The sequence below is a fragment of the Channa argus genome, chromosome 2, assembly GCF_033026475.1.
Source record: "Channa argus isolate prfri chromosome 2, Channa argus male v1.0, whole genome shotgun sequence".
Lineage (NCBI taxonomy): Eukaryota > Metazoa > Chordata > Actinopteri > Anabantiformes > Channidae > Channa > Channa argus.
This window is the reverse complement of record NC_090198.1, coordinates 19,585,407-19,610,195: the sequence shown is the minus strand read 5'-3', so window position 1 is coordinate 19,610,195 and position 24,789 is coordinate 19,585,407. Positions and strand designations below refer to the sequence as shown.

At 39.7% G+C, this 24,789-nt stretch overlaps 1 protein-coding gene across 3 annotated transcripts in view; it reads right to left on the bottom strand.

Moving 5' to 3' along the window:
* gpc5a (glypican 5a) overlaps positions 1–24,789 on the bottom strand; it is a 109,562-nt gene that overhangs the window by 60,642 nt on the left and 24,131 nt on the right. For all 3 annotated transcript variants that reach the window (XM_067496207.1, XM_067496208.1, XM_067496206.1), the window contains exons 3-6: positions 22,822–23,279; positions 22,506–22,739; positions 21,622–21,755; positions 21,380–21,505 (exon numbers count right to left, since the gene is read on the bottom strand). In XM_067496207.1, coding sequence (XP_067352308.1) covers positions 21,380–21,505; positions 21,622–21,755; positions 22,506–22,739; positions 22,822–23,279 — 952 coding nt within the window. The remainder of the gene's footprint in view (positions 1–21,379; positions 21,506–21,621; positions 21,756–22,505; positions 22,740–22,821; positions 23,280–24,789) is intronic.

Below are 24,789 nucleotides of genomic sequence, written 5' to 3'. Positions count from 1 at the left end.
ATAAACATACAACAAAAAAAACCCTCAAAAATAGAAAACATCACAATATTGACAACACATATCTGTATTAACAAAATGTGTGTCACATATAGTAAAAAACTAAACACAAAAATGCTGCAAATTGCACAAAAGTCCAAATTCTATTAGATGAAAAGTAATGCCCAATATAACGTATAATGAAGAATATGTTATACTATGTTACGCTCTTAGCGTAAGATAGCAGATCAGTATGATGCAGATCAGTATGATTCATTCGGATTTATGGTCTAGCCACTGGATGAATGTAAATTAATTATTAGTCAATCTTTTAGCACTGCCTTTGTTTTATTTGTTTATTCTTTAGATAACCACGTGTAGATTTATGTCTACAAGCAACAGCCTTGACACTGTCACTCCATTTTCACATTGTCAATAGATACATGGTCATGAAAAAAAAAAAAGAGCAAATACTGCTGCTTTTAATTAACAACATTAACACCATGTTCTTCATTGCATTTTCATTATTTTCATCATGATGTCACGTTGTTGACTTGGTGAAGTGTTTTCTTATTTTTATGCATGTTCACATGCATAAAATGAAGCATTTTTTTACCTCCAGGTCTATAATTCAATAGTGTTTAATCCACCATTTGTCAATAATCAAAAAGGAAGTCGTGTTTTATGGCATTTTCTGTGGTCTAAAGCTTACAAACTAAGACACCATGTTTCAAACTGCTCGCTGTGACTTCTGAAAGCAATTTATTGATTATTGAATGTTTACGTCACCATTTAACTAGTAGGTCACAGCATGCACATGCTGTTTTAGATCTATTAGTGTGCTACTGAGGTAACAGTCATGAGTTGCAACTGAGCGCGCCTGTTAATTACTGGCACTCAAACCATCCGTCTTTCAATTGTGGGTTCACATAAATAATTACTAAGGTAATAAATATGAGTGTTATTTTAAACTGAAGATGTTTCCATTCTGCCTTACATGTTAATCTGGTAAAAACTGGTATAAGAGAATAATAGCAACAACAAAAGGAATCGATTAGGTAAATTTTAACCCTAAAAATCAGTGTCAAAGTTATGTTATCAAAAACGATGGTGTGTGATTGTGAGATTTTTTTTTATAGTGCTGTGTTAAAAAAAAAAAAAAAGGTTTTTGTTTCCTGAGAGCACCTTCATCAAAATGTTATAGAGAGGAGTTCAGTGGCTCAGGAGATGAAGAAGGTGGACCATGCACAGTGTTCATGGTCGGCTCACAGAGAAACAAAGCAGGCCTGCGGTTAGTAGCCTAGAAGCAGTACCTGTCTGTTGTCACTGAGGAAACAAAAGTCCTTCTGCCTTGCTGCCGTGTACAAAGAGCATCTGGGAGAGGCCGTCACTTCAAAGCAGCCCATTCACTTAAGCTCATAAACAACAGAAAATACTTTAGGCAATACAATGAAGTATATACAGTTTAATCTGTAAAATCAACAAGAGGGCCATGCTTCAAACTAACATCTAGTAAAATGGCAATAAAAAAAGCATTGTACACAGTGACACAGCACTGTAATCAGTGCATCAATATTTCCATGCCTCCTGAAGTACATATTTTTATTCCACAATAATTACAAAGAGTCCAGAGTTTTTTGGCCATTCATCTTTACAAATGTCCTTTATTTGTGGAAAAATTCTAAAACAAAATAAATTAATTGCCTGACACAATATTCACAGACAGGTTGTAATAAGGATTATTATGAGCAGGATTACAAGGTTTGCTGGTGTGTGTGTCTCTAGAACTGTGTACCTTTACGGAGAGCTGTGACAAAGAGGATAATACAACAGCAGTCAACGTGCCTCTGGCAAAGATTTAGCTCTAACTGTCACTACTGCCATGTTTGTTCCAATTACTAGAAAGCCCTGAGCCTTGAAGTTGTATTGACATGTGCCAGACACACACTATGGAATTAGCCAGACAGAGCTATTTGAACAAGGTGGCCACGGTAATTAATGTGGTCTGGTATTTGGTCGGTGGTTAGTGGGCATTTGGTGACAACTATCTATACCCACATTGTTGATTTTAGAGAAAATTGTCTTAAATAAGCACAACCTATTTGAGACTTTCCAATCTGTTTTTTGAACAAAACACAGCACTGAGTTTTAGCGACTTTTTAGTGACATTTTCATTTTCTAACAATTCCAGTCAGATCATTTCAAATTTTGGTTGTGCTGATCTCTGTACCCTCATGTCTCCCTGAATGGCTAAAGTAGAAGCAAATATACAGGATGAACCCTAGACAGCAACAAAAGCCCAGAAAATGTATTTTCTCAATCTGCTTACTACCAAGTGAAATATTATCCTACGTGAACAATAAAACCCTGCTGAAGTTGGATAAGTGATAGATTTCTCTTTTTGTGCTTTTGTCGATCCCATTTCAGCCTGAGTACCAATATAGAAACATAATGCTACAAAAATGACTTTTTTTTTAAATTAACATGACCATAAAAACTGAATATATTTGCAAAGGGTTATTAACACATGCAATTTACCTCAAAACCCACTTATGACAACTGAAGCATGATTATATTAATGGAAATACCATTAAAAAAGATCTCTGACATAAAGTATTGAAGGGGATCCACTGATTGTTTTCAATAATTAACCAAAACTGAAACAGTCATACTAAGCTCTACACTACAATTTCACTGTAATACAGATAGACAATCACTGTGTCCACATGAATCCAGTATTACAGTTTTCCTTCCTGAGGTTTTTCACTTGACTACAATTCAGATTGTTCAAATTTTTACTGTTTATTCACTCTCCTGAACAATTACACAGCAGAGGTATTTTGTGCACTTGCTGTTTGTGTTATTGTTTGTTCATTCGTGTTGTTTTTACAACATGCATTTGCCTGGGGATGTTAAAGCCCATATTCTTTAGACGGCAGAGAGCCCCAGAATCCCTGCACAAGGACAGCATAGTCAGAACTGGTACATCATGTGCTAAAACTGCAGGGGACAAGTAAATACATGAATATATTTATTTACCAAATCCGTCAGCCACACTGTAACATCAGGGCACTTTAGTGTTAACAGGTGATATTAATGACAAATGTTAGTAATGAATCTAGATTTCAAGATTTGGTTTGGGTGTGGAGAAACAAAGACAATGTTCATCAGCAGTTAAATGAACAGCCACTGCCGCATGTTTAGCTTTATTGTGCCTCATGCTGATGGGCACAACCAAACTATTGAATACATCCACATCAAGCAGCATATAACTGGCGTTCCTCCAACATTTTAAGCACATTTAAATAAACAAGCCCCAGCATATGGTGTGGTGCCTATCTTACAACACAGATGCCCACAATGACACCTACCTCACATTCACAGAAACCCATTAGTAGGGCTATAAAGAAGGTGTTATATTGTACCAATAATTTCCAGGCAAAGCTAAGTGGCTCTGTGTGCTCATGAGCTACTGCATCATGCACGCTGTTAATGCCAAACTGATATCGGAAGTCCTCAAATTGCAATGGAACTTTTATAACACCTTTTAAATATTTAAGTTTTATGGAAGGTAATAAGGACAAATAGAAAAGTTGGCTATCTAGGAGGTACAATGGCCTCATAAAAGCAGATGGTCACCAAAAGAGGGAATTTCTAAAGATGGTAATGCCCCATAAGGGCAGTAATGTTCAGGATTAAACAGATGTGGTAAGAGCAGGGCAGACAATAAAAGACTCAGAGGTTCTATGATATCAGTGATGGGCTTGTCCGCATTCAGTGTGCTGAATTATCTTTACAATGCATGAATTCTGGGGTTTTTCATCTTTTTTTATTTTACTGCAGAACACAAATGTACTGCAGAATTTCATGTATGGGTTTTCTGGTCTAAATCCAGTGATTATCAAAATCATCACTCTGATGAAAAACATTTTTCCTCTCTGGCACCAAACTTAAGAGGCTTAGTCATCTTTGCCATCTTCATCCACTGACTGAGCTTGTCCAAATTTCAACACCTGCTTCAAGGAGATGCAGAGGAAAAAAAAAACACAGAGGATGATTATGAATTTATGAGGGGGTCTGTAAACATGCATAAGCAAATCAACAAGCCTAGAGCAACACCACTATTCCCAGGCTATCAAACAGTCGAAGCAGCGTCGTTGTCAAGTTTAAAGTAAACACTTGAGCAATGATTGGACTTCCTCTAACAATAGCACTGGTTCATAACAAGGTATCTATCCAGCTCAACCATGGAGCCAAAGTAGCACAAACCGACTGTAATGAGAAATGAAGAAACATGCTGCATCAGTCTTGTGTTGGACATTTAGGCAGAATATTAACATGTGCTCAACTACACTGCACCTCCCACAGTCTGAAAACAATCAGTCAGTAGCTTTAGCTACAAGCAACAGGGAAACACATGAAGCAAGCGCTGATCAAGCTGGACCCCTTGTATCTTGTTGGATTAGCATTTGTACTTTGACTAGAAAAATCCTAACTTAATTTTTTTTTTTCAAGACTAAAAAAGGATATTTAGAGCTGTGCATTATGCAAGATCTGTTTAGCTCCAAAGAGCAAAAAGACACATCACGGAACAAGCTGATGAACACAGGGGATCATTTAGGAGCTAGCTTTAATAATAATTATTATTATAATTATAATATTTAATTGTTAATAATAATATTTTTTTTGTCAAAAAAAAAACTAATAGTGGGAGAGCCCCTTCACATATCTGTGTACATGTATGTGAAGATGTTCACATGTACAATGACTGAAGTCACACCTTTTTGACTGCCCAATAATGTCTGTACACTGAAAGGCTTCAGCTCTGAGTGGATGAAGCCTTTAGGTAAAATGTCTTCTAGGACCACATGCAAATCCAGTTGCTGTTGAGCAGCTCCAAGTTTTAATAGCAATGATTCAGATCTATCTGGTGTCCATTGAGCTAATTCTCTGAATTGCGGTTATTTTTATGTTTTTGCAGATACTGTGTAGGTAACTTAAAATAAAAAAGTCTATCATAGAAACACACAGAATTCCTTCCTTCAAAATAAAGATGATTTTGTAAGATAACAGCATGATCTTCCAAATCCAAACTGCAGAAGCCTCATACACTGTTGCTAAACCTTACAGTGCAGTTACAGTGCAGTCCTTGTTCAGTGCATTTGCACAGAACAAGGACTGTGAATTCTGCCCCCATGTCTTACATTGGAGTCATGCTAGCAAGTGATTGCTTCACAGGCAGAATAAAGGGAATAGATGATTACAGGTCTCGTAAAATTTTCACATCTGAGTATTGTATTAAAATAGACCAAAAGAAACTTTAACTTTATCCTTCGAGAGTAAATGAATGCTTAGTGGGCAGCCTAGCCCGACCGCAGATCACTGAATAAATGTATTAAAATGGAGGAGTAATAATAATGAAAGAGGAATTGAATAAACATTGCTCAGCATGCAACATGTGATGCCCACACCACTGAGGCACAATTTAACCTAGGCATACAGTACAATCTGGAGCTTTATTGTCCTCACCTCTCTGATAATTTTACCACAGCTGGCAGGAACGAGTAGCCACATCTGCTGTTCTTCCAGCCACACACAGATCCTCCACTGTCACTACACCTCAGAGACAGCACTGTAGATCCACAGCAGTAAACAACACACTGGCAAAAGGGACCAAAATACCAACAGTCTAATCACCCCAGTGAAACTGTTTGCAGATATTTGCTTTCAGCCCCATTCTTCTTTTCATTCAGTGTAACAGCGCCTGAATGGGCAAAGCAGCTCATACACTTCCTGCGGGCCTGTGAAAGCTCCAAGGTGAATGACGGCTGCAAAACACCAGTCAGATTGATTTGAGATGTATTCAGGGCTTCTTCAGATTAAAAAGTCTGTGTGTCACCAAATTTAAAAGGATGACAGCCATCATTGGAAAGACAAGTGCAGCCGCAGAGAAGCAAAGCGTTGGTGAAAATGTTGCTCTATGGATTTTATAGTATTTATTAATATGAATAATACATTATATGAAAATACAAGAGTATTGTGTTGCACAGTCAACAGCAGCTGAACCAAAAACTCAAAATTATAACCTGGTAAATATGATCAAATATGATCTGATTTTCCGTTCAAAAACAAGATAATCAAAACCAAACTTCTAATTAATTCACTAAGGACAATAAGCAAAGATTACACGTGTAACGAAAGTGTATCAACCCCTAGGATTAACATTTAATTTGAAGGGTAAATTAGAGACGTGCTTCAGTCAGTGGAATGACCGTCAGGTGTGGGTCTGGGAGGCCCTGGCTTATTTAAAGTTGAGGATTTAGGCTCTTTACTTTTAACGTCTACAGTTTGTAGGCATGTTTCATGGGTCCAAAAAAGGAGACTTCTGAGGACATTAGAAGGGTTTTTGATGCTCACCAGGCTGGAAAGTTTTTTTTTTTTTTTTTTTTTTTTTAAACAAAGTCTCCTGGACTCCATCAATGGACTTTCAGGCAGGTCATGTACAAACATTCAGCACCATTGTTACCTTCCCTAGAAGTGGTTGAACAACAAAGATCACACCAAGACCAAGGTATGTAGCAGTCCAAGAGATCACAAAGAACCACGGGGAAACTTGGGGAAGAAAACCTCACTTGCTGTGGCTAATATCAATGTTCATGAGTCAAGAAAACATTAAACAACTATGTTGTACATGACAGAGTTGCAAGGAGGAAGCCATAACTCTTGAAAAAGAACATTGCTGCCTGTTTACAGTTTGCTCAAGGCCACCGGGATAAACCTGAAGGCTATTGGCTTGTCTAGAATGCGAATATGTTTGGCAATGAGCAAAGTCTGCATTCCAGCATAAGAATCTAAACCTATGTATGGTTTTTGAAAACGAAACGAAGCAGGAATGTAAACCACAGGGTCTGGTGTATTTTGTGAAATTTGATTGTTTTATAATTTTTTCATTTACCTTTTAATGCGTGTTTTAACTTGTGAAGCACTTGACTGTTTTGAAAAATGCTGCATAAATAAAGATCATGATTTACATATCAATGTCACACCGGTTTTGTTGCTCTGTTAAATTTTAAACATGAATCTATAATAAAGGAACAGGTACAGCCTGTGTTTGAATAGAGAATAAAGTCAATATTCACCCATTCATCATGGCTCTTGCGGTCACAATTGAGTCCGGAGTAAAAGAAGCAAGATGGGGTTTACCCAGCCTTTTATTTACAACAAGTGTTCTGCTTATAAATTTCATGAAGATACGATTTATTGTATTAGACTGCATTATTTTGTCTAGGTGTAGTTAATAAACTGGAAAACGAGAGATTCGTTGTTTATCTGGCTGCTCTGAAAAGAACTGAGACAGAGATAAAATATAGCAGGATTGTTTAACATTTTCCTTCCATGTCATATCACCAATCTTTCTTGAGAGACTGTAAAACTGCTTGGTCTAAGTCAATTTTATAGTTGACTGATCACACGGTGTCTCTGCCTTCGTCCTCTGATGGGCTTATCTGTGTTTGTTTCCACACAGTATCTCCACACACTCATCTCTGTACAGCCAGTCGCAGGAGAATAATACAACTGCAAAACTGCACCACTCACCACTAGTTCAGCTCTTAAAGACTACTGCCGTACTTCCCCGAGGTCGCTAACAATTACACCCATCTCTCAATTTCTCTCAACATATTGACTGATTTAGCATCAAACTGTTTGCTGCTAAATCAGTCAATAGGTTTTCCTTCATGCAGGACAGAATGTTTAACTCGCCTTTGTAAATAAAAAAAATATATGTTCAACAACTGTAGCTTCAAAATACTCTGCTCACCTCTGCAGTGCAAAATAATTAATTAAAGCATCATTAATAACAGCCGATGTGTTGGCACCATTTTACAAAGTAAGTTTAAAGTTGCATGTTTATTCATTTGAAAATCACCACTTTGGCTGATACCTTTTAGTACAAACTATATGCTTCCTTGTTGATTATAGATTTTAGACAGTAGCTAATTCATCTCCCCTGTCATCCGTGTACAAACAGACCTACTCTACACACTGTGAAAATCATTATAATTTATTTAAAGATTGTGCATTACATGGAACAATACCAATGTCTGAGCCTGGGAACTAACCACCACTTCATGCTCTCAGCATTTATTGTAGCCAGTGGTGTGATGGGTTAATTTATTTGGTGAAATGTTTAAATAACAAGCCGTGTGGTCGATCATGAAGTTTTGTGATTATCATCTGTCCTGTTACTGTGCTTTAACAACATGCCCTCAGCGCTGGGCTCAGCCATTAAAATTCTGTCCCTTCTCAAAGAGACTAATTTACCGCTGTCACAAGGTTCTTTTACAACAGTGTAATGTCAGTGCAATTTAAATGTCAAAACAATGGCTTCTCTGTTATTTTCATCATAGGGCATAATCATTTGCTTCAAAGTGACAATTAAGTCTCATTCTACAAACCTGACCCTAGGAACGAACTTAATTATTGCAGTATTTATGGTACACAGCCACCCATATGACTCTCCTCCTATATTATTAAATGTCAACTAAGTGCTGATTCCAACAATCTTTTAAGATTCAGGGTGGTAATTAATCATTTTATTTTTTGTTTTTGTGTGTGTGTGTGTTTTTCTTTTTTAATGAAATGGTGCCTCATCCACTACAACGTTCGATAAATCAGGGATTTTAACAACCAAAACGTCACAGAAGATGCCTCAAATGCATGTTCAAGTTGACTGTGCATTATAACCTAAAATCTGAAATTCATCTCAGCATTTAGTCCATACAACAGCTTCAATTCTTAAACATTTAATCTGAAAAAGAAAGGATTAGAATAGTGAAATTAATTAATCCCCACATGCTAAACAAGTTTGCACACTGACAGATAAGAGAAGGATATGACAGAAACAGTTCAGTATGAATTAAATTCTGCCACCACAATGCACAAAACCCTCACAATCAACGACAGCATTAGAACGGCTCAAAGCCCACATAGCAAGATATTCAGTGGAAGTCAACTAATGCCTAAAAGTCAGACTATGAGTGACGCATTTGAAAATGAGACCAATAAAACAGGCAACAAACAATCAATCCAACCTTAATATTAACAAATGTAAAACCAGAATGGATTAAAAAAAGCTATGGCTGCTAAATAAATAAATAAAAATTCCCCCTACATTAATAAAAATCCTTATTTTACATGAGTTATAATTTAATATTTCCATTTACTATTAAATAGGAACAAAAAGCAAAATATTTGCTTATTTGAGAAAGTGAAACATCTGGGGTTTTTTGGCTTGAAAAACTGAAACAATCACCCATCATCTGTGGAGCAACTAATTGGATCGAGTTTAAACAAAACCTCAATAATGCCAAATTGCAGCCCAAAATAACAAACAAGTATCATATCACAAAATTTTATGGCTGTGCCTAAAGGATCTTCTAGATCATTCTATAAAGCACTTTATGAAATCATTGGCGCTCAATGATTTCAGAAAAATGCCTTTAACTTCAGGTCCAGCTATTCACGTAGCATGAATTAAGGTAAACTTCAGGTAATAAGAATTCATCATAATTTATAAACACACCCAAAGTAACGTTTCCCTGTGCAATTTTGTAAATTGTCAGAGTGACGGATAGAGCATGCAATGTATTTGCGTTTTTGACAGAAGCAGGTTTCCAGGCTATGTGGCGAGCAGCAGCGCTAATCTTCACAACCTTTTCACACTTCTTCAGCTTGTATCAACAGCACTGTGAATCAGTTAGCCATTCATATGCTGCTACAGATGGTCCCATCCCTCTTCTTCAGCTCAGCTGCTGACTTGATTCATGGTGCTCTGTGTCTTGATTTAGGGTCTCCTTCATATTTCTCCTCACCCACAGCAGAGCAGCATTTCTCCAGGATACCCCTGAGGCAATGACCCTGGCCTGTCTGCCTGGCAAAGAGGAAAAAAAGGAGCTCTGCTGGGCAAAACTGAACTGGACACACACTCTCTCTCTCTCTCTCTCACACACACACACACACTTACTGTGTATAATATACACATATAAGCTGATGTCAGCTCATGCAAGCAAAGGCAAATATGTCAAAGTCTCTTTGTGTTTCTCACAAACACAAAACGTGCCATAATCAACAATAAAATTAAAAGTCAGGATTAAATGAACATCCAAAATTGTATAAATAAGCATTCACTTTGTGCTAAATTCCAAGGTCTACGCCAACTCATTAACAAATGAGAAAACAGACCACTCTGCCCTTCACTTTCCATTGCTGCAATTACTCTGCAGTTATTCCCACTCCTAAAGTCAAATAAATTAAACCAGCAGTCACCAGTGATTGTTTCTTCACTCTATCTTAGTTTGATGAATTTGTATAATAATAACCTTGCATGTTTCCCTTCTATCTGGAGTCAAAATGTTCCTCCAATTTAGTCTCACCAGGCTTTAGATTGCCCTGTCAGAGAGGACTATAACGAAAGACTGTGCACACCACTTCCTTATCGCTACCAGTAAATTACCTCAGGATCAGATACAGGCTGCCAACTCGCAGAAACTCCACTCAGCAGACACAGAGAATGAGGAGATAGAAAAGAGGGAGAGGAAGTACAAAAAAAAAAAAAAAAAAAGTGTCAAGACGTGACAAGAGGAGGAGAGTAGCCCCGTGGAGACTGACTGTTTCAGCTGCTCTCAAAGGCCATCTGATGTTATCTAAAGATCATCTTCAGTCACCAACGTTCGCCTTTTACACTCTGCTTGCCAGCTGGAGTCAAGCACCCGTCAATCAAAACTTTCATAACCTGCAGCTACAACAAAGCAGCTTTTTCTTCTCAATGTAATCAATCTGGAAGATGATTCTCACTGAGCCTGACATCATCAGCACGTGAAAAAACAAACATCACCTGCAAGAATTATGCAGGATAGAATAAACAAAATGCATTTAATAAATAACCATTAGTTATATTATACTGACTAGTACGAACCCAAATCAATTTACAAATCCAACAACTGACTGACCACTCGAAGTTGAACGTTTCAATATGCAGTTTAAGCTAATGCTAGCATGAGACAAGAGATCAAATTACTCTGCTCCTTCGTCCCTGCTCTGCTGTGCTCTTCTACATTCCAACACACTGGCTCAGTTGGTAGAGCAGTTGTCTACAGGGCCAAATGTTCTGGAAGACGTGAAGATGGTTGTTAGTCAAGACAGTGCACCCGCTAAGTAGTAAGACCAAAGTCTAATCAAAATCAAATTATAATAAATGAGAATGCTCCAAAACATCCTACCTAAGCAGAAGTAATTAGCAGGTTAGTAGAGCATGATTACTCACAAACTTATCTCTCCTTTGCTGCAGGGCTGTTCAATGAGTCAGAGATAGCAGGCTGTTTAATTGATCTTTTAAAACGAAAGAAAATTTTAAAAAGATTCTCTGGTGCATAAAAGCTCTCCAGTAAAGATAAAAAAGTTTTACATCAATGTAAGCTACAAATCTTTTGACTATTTTACTGCTTTTTGTTGTTAAAAGCAACAAAGGAGATCATTTTTTTGCTTTTGGATCTTGTGATAGACATGTTTCAATAACAATTTTTAACATTTGATACATTCAATGGTAAATTGTAAAAATCAAAGTTTTCTTGATTTTCAGAAGCCATTTTTGCATCCAGATTAGCTCTAGTGTGTTTGAAACACTGACCTTCTTACATGAAAGACTTGTATTTAAATGTCTCAGATTAAAAATTATTGAAAAGTTCTGTTGTTACTGCAACAACCTAAATCCCCAGTGAAAATATATTTAAACATATCCACATTTTATAAAGTCCAAATTGCATTATAAAACTCTATAGATTTGTTCTAGGGGAACAATAGTTACTTATTTCTCCTCACTGTGTTTTTAACCTTCATAACTTAAAATATGCTTATAGTCTGCTGAGAATAGTTTTCTCCACCCTGACATTTAGCCTTCTGCTTTAATTAAACAAAACAGAAAGAAAAAAAAATCTATTGTAATACATAATGTGCATATAAAACCAGCCAAGCAAAAAACACCATTTATTTTATCAATATATTATCATGTGCTGTGCTACTAACAGGTTATGTTGCTCAAAACCTATGAAGTCATTTGTCTTCAGGTGACCACTGTCATATCCACCAACACGTCCTGGTTTCTCAGGTGATATCGGTGTCCTCAGAGACTTGTCACTTTAGCAGCTTGTGGTGTGAACGTATGATTGAACTTGTGGAGAGTCATCAGGATGCAGGATACGGTCTTTCACACGCGTCGAGGGACACTCGTACTGCGATGCAGACGTGCCCCGACTGCTCTCTGCAACATAGGGAGCAGCTCTAGCGCGGTGGAACCGAGCAGATGGCGAACGTATGCGGCGCTCATGTATGTCATCATCACCTTCATTAGCTGAAGGTGACATATGACATCACCTGGCTTTCGTGCATTATGGGGGCCACAAAGAGTTGTTTGCTTCTTTTTTTTTTTTTATTGCAGCATGGTTCAAGGTTGTTTATGGGAGGTATTGTGAGTAATAACAACCCCCACCCCCTTCACACACACACACACACACACACACACACACACACACACACACACACACACACGCACACGTTCTGTTGGCTACTCCTCCTCAAGCCTCCCCCCATTTCTACCACCTCCCAGCATTAAGGTAAATAAGGGCTTCCAGCAGAGAGCCAATGAGCACGGGCCACTGAGCAGAGATGCATGTTTGTGTTGCCTTCCTCCCAGGACCCTGCTCGTTTATCTTGGCTGTCAGGTAAAGGGCAGACTCCGAGAAGGTGAAACTTTTTTTTTTTTAATAAGGCCGGTTTGGTTTCCATAGAAACTGCAGGACAACATTACAGGGACAATGATAAGAGAGCAAAGTCTGGTCTCAGGGCATCCCGCAGTGTGCCACATTGTTGCTGAGACATTTGTGTTTACGTCAGAGAAATGAAAGCTCTATTTAGATTAATTCTCCCAGAGCCTCCACACGCAGACCTTTTACTGTGGGAGGTGAGATTAATGGGAGCATATTCACACCTAGCTTTCAGCTTAGGTCAGAAGCTAAAAGGTAGGTTTCCACTTATGAAGAGGTGCTGAGTCTTCTGTGGGTATAAGCTCCCCAATAAAGTGCCTGTCATGTATTTTCTCTTTTTTGATTAAGAAATAATAGTGCAAATATATTTTTTAAAAGGACTATAGTTACTGCTCCTAATATTTTTTGTGAAGTAACAAAAAAGTTCACTGAACTGCATAAAGTTTTCTTTGTAAACCTGTCGATATTCCAAATGTGAGCTAACTGTGCATTCAGAATATTCTCCAGACTAGAAACAATTTGCACAGGTAATGAATACTTAATGACTACTACATTTCTCACTTTGTGGCAGTAAATGGGAAGCATGTTTAGTTAAGAAATGGGTGGAAAAATTTAGGGAACAGAAGGTACCACATGCACTGTCAAAAGCCTGCAGCCGTGAGATAAACCAAGACAATGATACAAAGATATGGGCGTCTTTGTTTCCAGCCACTCTCCTGCGAAAGACAAATTAAGTCTCTTCTGAAGCAGAACTCAACATGGATATGGTCCACATGTAGTCATATAGTCGATATGAAGTAAGGCACCCATGATAAGACAGCACACAACTCTAATTCATGTGCGGACTATGTTGAATTCAACATTAAGCACTGAGCTTTTATTCTGTATGCATCCCAACATTATGATTGCCTCAGTAAAGGAGAGAAATACTTAGGGGAATTCATTTCCAGCTCTCCATACAAGCAACAAACAACAAAAAAAGTATCAGGAGTTTTATTGTATATGTCCATTACTGAAATTGCTCTATTAGTCTATTGTTTACTGGTGTGTGGTGCAGAACAAGTTCTGCTAAGAACTGTGAGGAACAGCTTTTGTTATCAAAACAATATTGCTGTGTCCTTGTGATTAAATCACAAGGCAACACCATTTCTGTGCAGAGTCTTTATGACAAAACAAATACATCCCACTCACACTAAGGGTTTTCCCACTAAAGATGTGCTACCTCTGCTCCTACTTTATGAGTATTAACTTCACATTTTCTCAACTCTTTGTTCGCCATTTTTCGGCGGGCTCTGATTTATATCTGAGGTAAAGAGGGAAAGTGCTCCCTGTGGACCGTGTGTGCGACAGTAGATGGAGGCAGGCTGATATCACACACAGGGTGAGGGTGTGTGCTCTGACAACTCATCAGTGGACAATGAGGCCTTGGCTGTTAATGTCCTGCTAGCTGGCAAGCTGCAGGGTCACAATCTGCTCCAGATGCTGGAGGCAGACGTCCAACCGGCGGTGGCGGAGGGAGAAAATCAGTGCACAAGAACCAAATGGGACTGGACTTACAGAAAAATGAATCCTACTAAACACACACACACACACACACACACACACACACAACCTGCAGCCAACTACAGTTACTGTAGCCCAGGGGTGGGAATCCCATGCTCTTTGAAGGCCTCAGTCCTGCTTGTTTTTCCAACTTCCTACCCACTGCTTTCCCAGTTTCTGATTGGCTGAGCAAACCTAGTCCAGTTAAACAGCAGTAGTAGAGTCAGGACAGACAGAAAACAATAAGGGCTGTGGCCACAATAAGAATAGGTTGCCCATCCCTGCTGCAGAAACATTAGGGATAATATGTACACACATGTACATAAAAGAAATCACTCATTTCCAGAGGGTTAGCTTGAAATGTTCTGAGCATTCATGCAAAATTCAAGAACAAGGGGCTAAAGCAGACAGAAATATGTGCACGCCGGCACACATACACACCTATAGGTGCATACAAGAGAGACTTATGAACTCAATTTAGTCAGCCAGGCAGAGTTCTTGATTCTGTCACTTGGGATAATCGTCAGGATGTGGTACTCTGACCGAGCCCCAGCGTCTAAACCCAGGCAGGAAATAAGGTCATGTTGGAGTGGAACTCTAGCCATGCAGCACCCAGACCTCAAGTGCTCCAGTGGTTTTGTGGTTATCTGCAGTAGCCAGCTGTCGCAATAAAGACGAGCTCCTCAGGAACGTCCCCTCTCCACTTCTTCTCATCTTTCTCCCCTCACTCTCTCTCTCAATCAACAATGTCAATCAGGCCACTCATCTCTGTCCTTCTCTCTTTTGCCTATTTCAAGGATGTGTTCATTTGTGAATTCTTGTTTGTTGCTAGTGAATGACCAAGAGAACTAGACAAAGACCAAGAGCAAAGACCAAGACAGCTAGAATGAGTCATAACAAGACCATTAGGCTTGGTGTTCAGAGCCTGAGACCTGGGACAAGACACTGAATTACCCAGCTGATACAAAGCCAGTAAGAGAGAAAACCAGATATATCTCTATAAATCTGTACCACATTTATTTCACGCTTTTATTAAAGTGTTGGCAAGAAATTCCTTCCTTACTTACTTTCTCACATGAGAGTGACTAAGAGGACAGCTATGCATAATATATTTGACAGTGCATGTTTAAAAGGTTATTCCTTTCTCTTCAAAATTAGGTCAGTTCATCACTGCAAATGAACGCAGGAGGAGGCAAAGTGACTTGATGTTCTGCATGTGTCTGTTTATCATTTAAATTTTGTTTTCTGTCTGTCACTGTCAGGGACAACATGGATAGGGACCACCACTCCACAGTATGCATCATCAAAACTGATGCAAATAGGCAGTGGAGTCATCACCAGTCTGGCGTGTTTCTGGTGTGTGTAACCCAAAGTGCAGGGCTCCACCTGCTGGTCAGAGACAGCTACAACAGCATGTAAGCAGGCCTGAAGCACAACCATTTATGTTTATGGCTGCAATGACCACACTCGTTTTACAAAATGCAACACTAGAGCTTTGCCAGCAGGTTTATGAAGGTGAGCATTAATATGTTCACTGAACAGAGAAAAACAGCTGCACTATAATGTTAAGTTGGGAATGTACATCTGGAGAGGCCTGCACTCTGTGCGTAGTGCGAGTTGGACAGAAGGTAATTATTTTTAAATTAACTTTCTTTATTGACATTACTTTATTTTTATTCGAAGCCCACAAAATCAATAAAGTGTGTGTGAAAAAAACATTAAAAAAATAAAAATAAAATGTGCAAAATTCACCATTGTTTTTCCTTTATTTAATTTCTATTTTCCATCCATCCATGTTTAACTGCTTTCCTGTGAAGGGACGGAGGGGGTTGGAGCCTATCCCAGCTGTCAGGATGAGAGGTGGAGTACACCGTGGACAGGTTGCCAGTCTATCTCATGGCCAATACGGAGAGACAAACACAGATAGACAACCATTCACACTCAAATTCACACCTACGGGCAATTTAGAGTCACCAATTACCCTAACATGCATCTCTTTGGACTGTGGGCGGGGGGAACCACAGTAGCAGGAGGAAACCCATGCAAGCTTGAGGAAAACAAGCAAACTCTACACAGAAAGGACTCAGCTAGTAAGTGAATTTGAAGGAAGGACCAGGGTTGGTTAGGGTTTGCAGTACCGCTAACCATCCATCTACTGTGCCGTCCTTACTAGTTAATTAAAATTTAATTTTTTAGCAGCTATGTTCAATACCTGACATCTATGAGGGAGGTCATTTTCTGTAGCAGACTGCTAAACAAAGTCATGTTTAAAAGCAATTCTTTCACAGTTACCAAAGGTCATAAACTTTCCAGCTGTTAAAAGTGCTCAATATGTTTAAAAGGTGATAGAAGGGGATGCAAACTCCAGGACAATAAACAAAACACAGGGTTAAAGCTACAAGCTAGCACTAGCATGAGACTCAAAATTAAACTACTCTGTTCTGCCCAGCCTGTCTCCTTCCTGCTTCACTATGGTCTTCTACCATCTGCTATGCTGCCCTGCAGGTTTTAGTAATAATAAAATCCCATTAAATAAGTAATTGCAGACTTAACCAAGCAAGCCTATATCCTTGACATTCTCTGATTGGTTAGAAGGGGGAGCCTCACTTAAAAACAAAGCACATCTCTGAACCCCTGCAGTGCAAACAGGCCTGCTCTGTGACTCCAGGGCCCTTATTACCATGTCATTAACCTCTTCAGGATTAACTGGGCAGCAGAAAACATGCAAAAGGTAAAAGGTCAATGCTCAAACAGACACTCCAGCTTGAAGGGTGGCCTATTAAATAAAAGGCCACTCTTCAAATCTGCCCATCTGACTTCAAGCATCTTGAATGAAACAAACTGTATCATTCATCGTGCAGTACTCCTTCCTGTGTGTTAAATTCCAACAGCATGCAAGGTCAGTTGCCTTATTATCGCAAAAATAAAAAAAACTGTTGTACTCAATTAGAAAAAGGCACTTTGAAAGTATAAACACACAGCCAAACACCTGGTGTGTGTTGGCAGCCGTGAGACAGCGTGCAGGTGGGGATGAATTAAAGCAAGTCTACACCAGAGGAGGTAATCATGAATAAAACATTGCACTCTCATACTTGTTGAGGCTGTAGCTTTTTAGCACTGTTATAACTCCTGGTTGTTGTCTCCCATTGGCAGAGGGAATGGGAAATGAAAGCTTTTTTATGATAAAATACACTCCAAAATAGATTTGCTACCTTGCAATGCACACACATAGGTTTTAAGATCAGTTGTCAGTGTGAGACAACTCCAAGGGAATGAGGATCCCTGTAATCTGTTCCCATGACTAATGCAACTTTCTCTTTGTCAGTAAGTTACAGCGAACAGAGAAACAAAGAAAAATGGTGGCTGGAACTAGTGCTGGTTGCATTCGTTTTCCAAGTCTTAACTGCCACCATAACTGCTGTGTGTGCGTGTGTGTTTGCTTCTATAGAGAGGGGCCAGCTCATGGCAACCTGCCATTTCTTCAGTGTGTCTGTATCCATGACGGATGGAGAAAGCATGTGGGAATGTGTTAACCTTTCTACCTAGACGAGGATGGTGTCTCCAACCAGCGACTTCCACAGTTTGAGGGATATTTCACTGTTACGTTTTAACTCTTGCTGTCCACTGACATAATTCACACAAGCATTTTAATGCAGTGTGACACACAATCCTCCCAACCTGCGCACATACTGGGGCTGGGTATGGTTTATAATTTACAAAAAACACTTTGGCACCAGCTGAGTTCTACATTTACAACATGTTTTTCAAACACTTTTTGACCATTTTAGACCACTTTTGTTAATCTAAGGTGGCTATAACCACCTTTTTTTATTATAGGATTGGTCACATGACTACTTGTATCTGAAAGAGGCTGCTCACAGGGATAAACCCAGACAGTAATAACACCCACCGCTGCATTTCTTCACAAGTATGCAGAACATTTTAGCATCTTTCACCTATCTGGGTTTACAACTTTACTATTTTGGTACACTGTTAACACTCTCATTGGTGTTATTTTCAGCTCCAGCAGGCTGCTGTTTTCATAAAAAGCTCCGTTAAACACACTGTATGCTACTTGCTCAGCGCCAAACAGCACACTGAAGAAGCTAAAGAGCCAAATATATATATACGAACAGGTGGGGAGAAAAACATAAAAGGTGATAATTGTCAAACAAGCAACCAAACAAAAAACTTAATTTGCCAAATTATGCCTACATTCAGCCTAAGATCTGGCACAATTTGCAAGACTTATTACAAGACTACTAAGCAATCATTATATTGCAATACCAATATTTGGTCTTTAACAGGCATATTTCTGATGGTACAAAAACAGTACCAAGGTGTGGTATTTCTAAACATATCTTGAGAGCATTTCATGGTATCCTGAAGCAAAACAGCCAAAATATCTGATATTTAGTTCTTCATGTACTGGAAACTCTGTTATTTAACATCAATTTTTGCTGCGAGCACAATAATACCTTACCAGCCTACGCACGCTTCAGGTCACTGCAGAGACTCAATTAGGGATTATTTCAGGTGAAATTAGCTGTCACACAGGATGACAAAACTGGTAATAAGCCATAATACTAATCAGAAAATTTCATCTCCAAGCCTTTTTTCCCCCCGCAGTATAAATGTGTAAGTGAGGGACAGGGCAGAAGACAGAGACAAACACAGGGAAAGAATGTGTTTACCAAATCACCCCCGAAGCAAGACTCCATCATGTACATTTACACAGACATTAAGATGAAAGCTGCCTGTGTTCTTCCTCTCTGATCTTATCTGACTGTTCTTTATCTTTTTGTTTACCAGGGACCCAGATGAGGACGCGGATTAAATCTCCCTTAAATCTCGGGCTCCTTTATAATGTTTTTTTCTCGTCCTTTTTTTATTAAAGAAGACAAAGCTCTGGTGCAGCTCACCACTTTTTTAAGACCATAAAACAATCTGCCTGCATAAAAGCGCTGGTATAAAAAGCATCTGCACGCACTTGAATGTACAGTCTGTCTTCCTCTCTCTCTCATTCACACACACACACCCCCCAACTGCACCAATCGTTTAAGGTCTCTGAGGCCTCGATAAGCTTCTGTAAATCAGCCGCCATCCGGCAGTGAGTTTTATTCCCCCCCACTCTCTATGGATGTTGGGTTATGACCCGTAGGCAGGAGGTTATTTATTGCTTTTGTCTCAGCTAGTGTTGACTTCAAGCCATTCATCTATGGTTCTAACAGAGAGCAGTACAGGGAAGCAGAGCTGCAGGAATCCTGCTAATCTGCAGGGATTCAGCTCGATGGTCTCCTCAGAACCACAGCTCCCCAGATTCTTAACATCTATGTCAGTGCTTTTCTTTTTGTGTGTAATGATGGCATCAAAATGAAAACAGGTGAGTGACCCTGAGATGAATGAGTCTCTATCATCAAGTGTTTGTGCTAGGAAGGAGGGTTAAAGAGCCAAGAGAAGAGACTGCAGACCATAAACATTTCTCAGAGGCTGCTGGCAGAGATGATAGACAGCCAGTATTCTGCTGGTCTGCCTTTTACTCCAGCACGTAAGAAACATCTCTTTTCTCAGAGATGACTGCTTTTTTATGTATTGAAACATAAGGTGTGGTTCTGCGAAAGTAACAAAAGACGAAACTGGTAAATTGTCTATGCCAGAATAAAATTTAACCTTGATGCTCCATCTCCAATGTAATTCATATTTTGAGAAGCATCACTCGACTGCACTTTTCTAAGGAACGTGAATTTCTATGTTTGCCAAGAAGCCCGTGAACGACCTTCTCCCTGTTTTCCTCTCCTTATTTCTTACCTGCACACAGCAGCTATGAAATTATCTCACCAAGGCTGTCATCTTTTACAATGGAGCATCTAACTCGAATTGGCAACTCCTACCTCACTGTTGTTTGAAATACGGGCCCACCTGCCATTTTTACAGAGCTGACAGCAGCTGACGGTTAAGAGGAACAACCACAGACTGAGGATAGATGAGGTGGTCCTTGACTGTTGACAGCTTAGGTAAGATCGAGAGCTGTGATGTAATGGAGACAAGGCCGCTGAGTGATACTTCGAATAAGGCCAGTTTGTCTGCTCCAGCTCACAACCATTCATACCCCAGATCCATGTCAGTGGATGGTAACAGCTAATAGATGAATTCTGCATCTGTGTCAGCTTGTTTGTGTGGGCAGTATATATGTGAACTCTGTGAGTGTTAGAACGGGTCAAATGCTGTGCAGACAGCCTACTCGTGCACCGGATTGCACAGCGAGATATACTTGGTGCTGAAAACCTTTGACCTGAAACAAACTAAAATTGAAAGATTATGCATGTGTGCACATTTAGAAATGATTAGCTCCATTTCCACCCCCAGTTAATTTGGTCCAAATAACCACAATTCAGTTTAACAGCAAACCAGAAATCTGGTTAACGAAGAAGCCAAGATTTAGACTTAATTTTATTTTCTAATATTTGTAGGGACAACAAATTTGATAAAATAAAAATTCCCCTTTGGATGATGATTTGTGTGTGAGATGTTTCACAAACAAAAATGAGTGCAATTGAGTTCAAGACTACATTTAATTCCACCCTCGTGGAAAATCCACAAAAAAGAAGTCTGTAATGTAGGATAACACTTTCCTCATCACGCTAACGTAAGATTTATAATGGACCATGACTGGTTTCCAAACTAATCATGACGTCACAAAATCTAATTAAAACATACAGGTAAAATCAATTTTAAGCTGACAACATGGAAAATTTCCTTTATCTGGAGAACCGTGCAGCTTTCTAGTGCCAAAATCAATACATACAAAAGTTGGAACAGGGAATGTAAAACATGCTAATGAAGTAACCATAAGTGAAACTTACTGCGCGGAGGTGGATTTTAGATTAAACATTTCTGTTATGAGCCAGTGTTGCAAGTAATTTTAAAAGTGCAATAGCCTTTGAAACAACGCAGTACATCCTTGTGCCAACAGTGTTTCAGACACATCCTGAAGCTTCCCCAGCAGCAGTGTTCAGGGCGGGTGTTACATTGTAAAAACAAACCTTTTTACAATGTCATTTCCATTCCAGCAGGTCAGGCCATCCCTAGAGGCCAACTCAGTCACACACAGCTGATCTGCCAGGCCACCGTAGAAGGTACGATAGTGACGTAGATTGTTCAGAAACTCCCTGAAAATGCAGGCACATTTAGAATTAACTTAAAAGTGTTTTGAATATTAATTGTAAATGTAATTAACTAAAATCAAACAATGATGCTTCTTTCTATGCACACAATGGACACATACCTCCTCCTGACAGCAAGTGAGCCTTCTGACACTCTGATGGGAGCTTGTAGAGGGATGGATTCTCTGCTGCTGCTGTGCTGGATACTAACTGACTGTGCAGGGTTTCTGTTTGGTGGGCCACACAGCTTGTGCACCTATTACCGAAAGACACGGACACAAATTTAAGTATAAACACTGAGAAAAGAGACGTGCCTTTTGAAACTTAGCAAATCTTATCAAACTGTGCTGGTGCATGACAAAAAGGCCTTATATTAGTTAGGTGAGTGACAGATGTTTATATTAAGGCCATTAGTGCAGCCAACCATGTCATCTCCAGTTTCTGAAGGCACTGCATGTGCAGCCTATCAAGCAGCAGTCACACTAGCCAACCACTAGATAGAGCTGTGGTGTCTCACTCAGTACAGCAAAGACAGACATTGAAGAAAAAGCTTTATGGGCCATTCATTTCACAACATGTGACATCACTGCAGGCATCTTGTGTTTTATGTATTAAAAAAAATCCCAGTTTGGCTCAATGAGTGCAAGCCTGAGGAGTAGCTGAACAAACTCTGAATTTGGCCTGAGCCTTCTTTCTCTGGCAGATTAACTACTAAGTTTCTGACCACCTTCCCACATGGATGTATTTCTGGAGAGTTTTGGTCTAGTGTGGCCAAGTTGTTGTTGTTGTTGTTGTTGTTGTTGTTGTTGTTGTTGTTGTTGTTGTTGTTATTGTGTGTGTGGTATGCAGAATTTCAAGCAATTTATCTTTGGTCTCTTAATCACATACCTATCTGACATGAAGCTAGCAACTGTAATTCTGTGATAATGGTTTTCAATATCCAGAGAGCCAGTTTCAAGTCTACCACCCTAAACAGTGGCCTATCTTTCCTCAAAGATGATCTGACCTGTGCAGAGAGCTGGGGTCCATTTTTCTCAGCATGTTTGATAGAGTCGTGAAGCAGCGTATGAAATCCCACGAGCACTTGCTCCAAATCCTGCAGTCCTTGTGTTCGTAACGACAAGCCCTCCAGCGAGTGAACAAACTCTCTCCAGTGGGTGTCAATCTCGGCCATGCTTGCCAAACAGCCCCGCATCACGTTGAGGCAGTAGCCCATGCAGGGCTTGGACTGGGTTAAGCCCTGTGAAGCAAATTATTTTAGTGATTCTGGTGAAGCCTTTCATTAACTCAAATCAATAAACTCACTTCAGTGACATGCATACCTGACAGTGAGGACAGTAATACATCTTGAGCAGGGCCCGTCTGCACTCGCGGCTCAGTTGTAAGTGGTCTGTAGTATTGATGACCTCGATGGCGAGGTGCAATGCCTGAAGAAGAAGCTTCCCAGAGACCCCAGAGCGAGCAATCTGATCAGCAAAGAGACCGGGCACCCTGCCGAACGGTCTCAAATCACGGCTTGATGACCTCACACACTCAGCATAGCCTGATGATATGTCGCCGAGACCAGGGTTGATGAGATGGTTGTACACCAGTGGGAAGAGAGCGTCAAAGAATCGCTGCACGGAGTCGACACTGAGCTCAGACCCCAGCAGGAAGAGCCCAATGTCAGTCAAGAGTTCTCGCACAGGGCCCGCAGCCTCATCTGCCATACTGGGGTACGACTCCTGGAGGAGGGCATTAGTGTGATTCTCAGCCTGTCTCATCAGAACGTCAAACATCTCTGTGGGATAAAGCACAGGGGAGAGAGAGATTTAGTATGAAATGATTACAGAGGGACTGCAAGTCATTTCTAAACAACATCTTTATCTTGCTTCAAACTTCAGCTGCCCTATCTGCTTGATGTGAAAGGCACAGATGAAAAGAAAAGTATTCTGAAAATGACATCATAAAGGTTGTAAGTGAAACTAATAAACTAGCTGTACTATGATCAGGGCCAAATAAAACACAGAGTAGAGGAGGGGAGAAGAGGTCTTCAGGGGTCTCAACAGGAGGCAAAGCTTCATGTAGCTCAATAGAAAGTGTAGAATACATGAGGGGAAGCAATTTGTTCTCAAATCCAAAGTGGAGCAGAAAAAATAGAGAAGAAAAAAGTTATAAACACACTGGTCTGGAAACTGCTGTGGTATAATACGAGCAGAGCTACTGTATATGTACTCCACAGTGTTTAAACCAAACCAACTACTTCTACCAAAGCACCGGAGGAGAGAGGGTCTCTCGGTGTCATGGGAGCTCTTGGAGTGAAAACAAATGGGGAAGACATGACAAAAGAAAGACAGAGAGACTCAAATGAGGGAGAAGAATGGAAAGAAGAGAAATGAGGAGGATGGAGAACAGGACATTTACAAATTAATTCCTCAGAGGATAAGCTTTCAGCATAATGTCAGTTCCATCTGTATACAACACACGTACAAGGCATCATGTCAGCATTCATGTTTGCCTGCTTGTCTTTTATCAAGCAGGCAAACATAACAGACTCCATACTTGACAACAAAAGGCTCACTTTCAATCCAAAAACCCTGTGTTCTTTATCTTCAGCACTTGTTTGCCCACTCACCTTTTTTAATCGCAATGAAAATTACATGTCATGATTCTTTAAAGATTGGGTGCTGTGTAACACAAAAGTGTCTGTCCTCTCCTGAAAATGTTAGACTAAAAGATGCCAGATTACAAAAGCACATCATGCCATTTGCCACAGCAGTTTGCCCAGTGCTGTGAGAAGTATCTAGTTGTGTGTAAAGTGTATGAATTTTGCAGCATTATGGCACATAAGAGGGAGAAATGACAGAAAAAGAAATGCAGTTAAAGATTGAGCCAATGCAGACTCTCTGTTAAACTGAGTTGTAGCCAGGATATAGTTTGCTGGTTAGAAAGTTACCTTAGCCAGGAGCAGTGACTTTTCGGAGCCTCAGCCGTCAAGACAAGACTGGAGGGTGTCACTGTTCCTGGCTGAGAGATGGTGTAAAATATGGCTGCCTGGAAACCCACATTTCTTGCATTTTTAAACAGAATAAATAAAGCAGAGGTGTATTTATTATACCAGTCGTTATTCTAAGCTAATTATAATCTGGCTCCAATAGGAAGACAGAAGCATGAACGAAAAATAGGCCCGTTTGTACTATAAGGCTCCCCACACCTCCTGCATAACAGCCGAGCCAAAGATATAATTTTTTTTGTTTTGTTTGGGTTTTATTTTTACTAACACAAAGTCTGGTGTCATTGTTAAAACCATT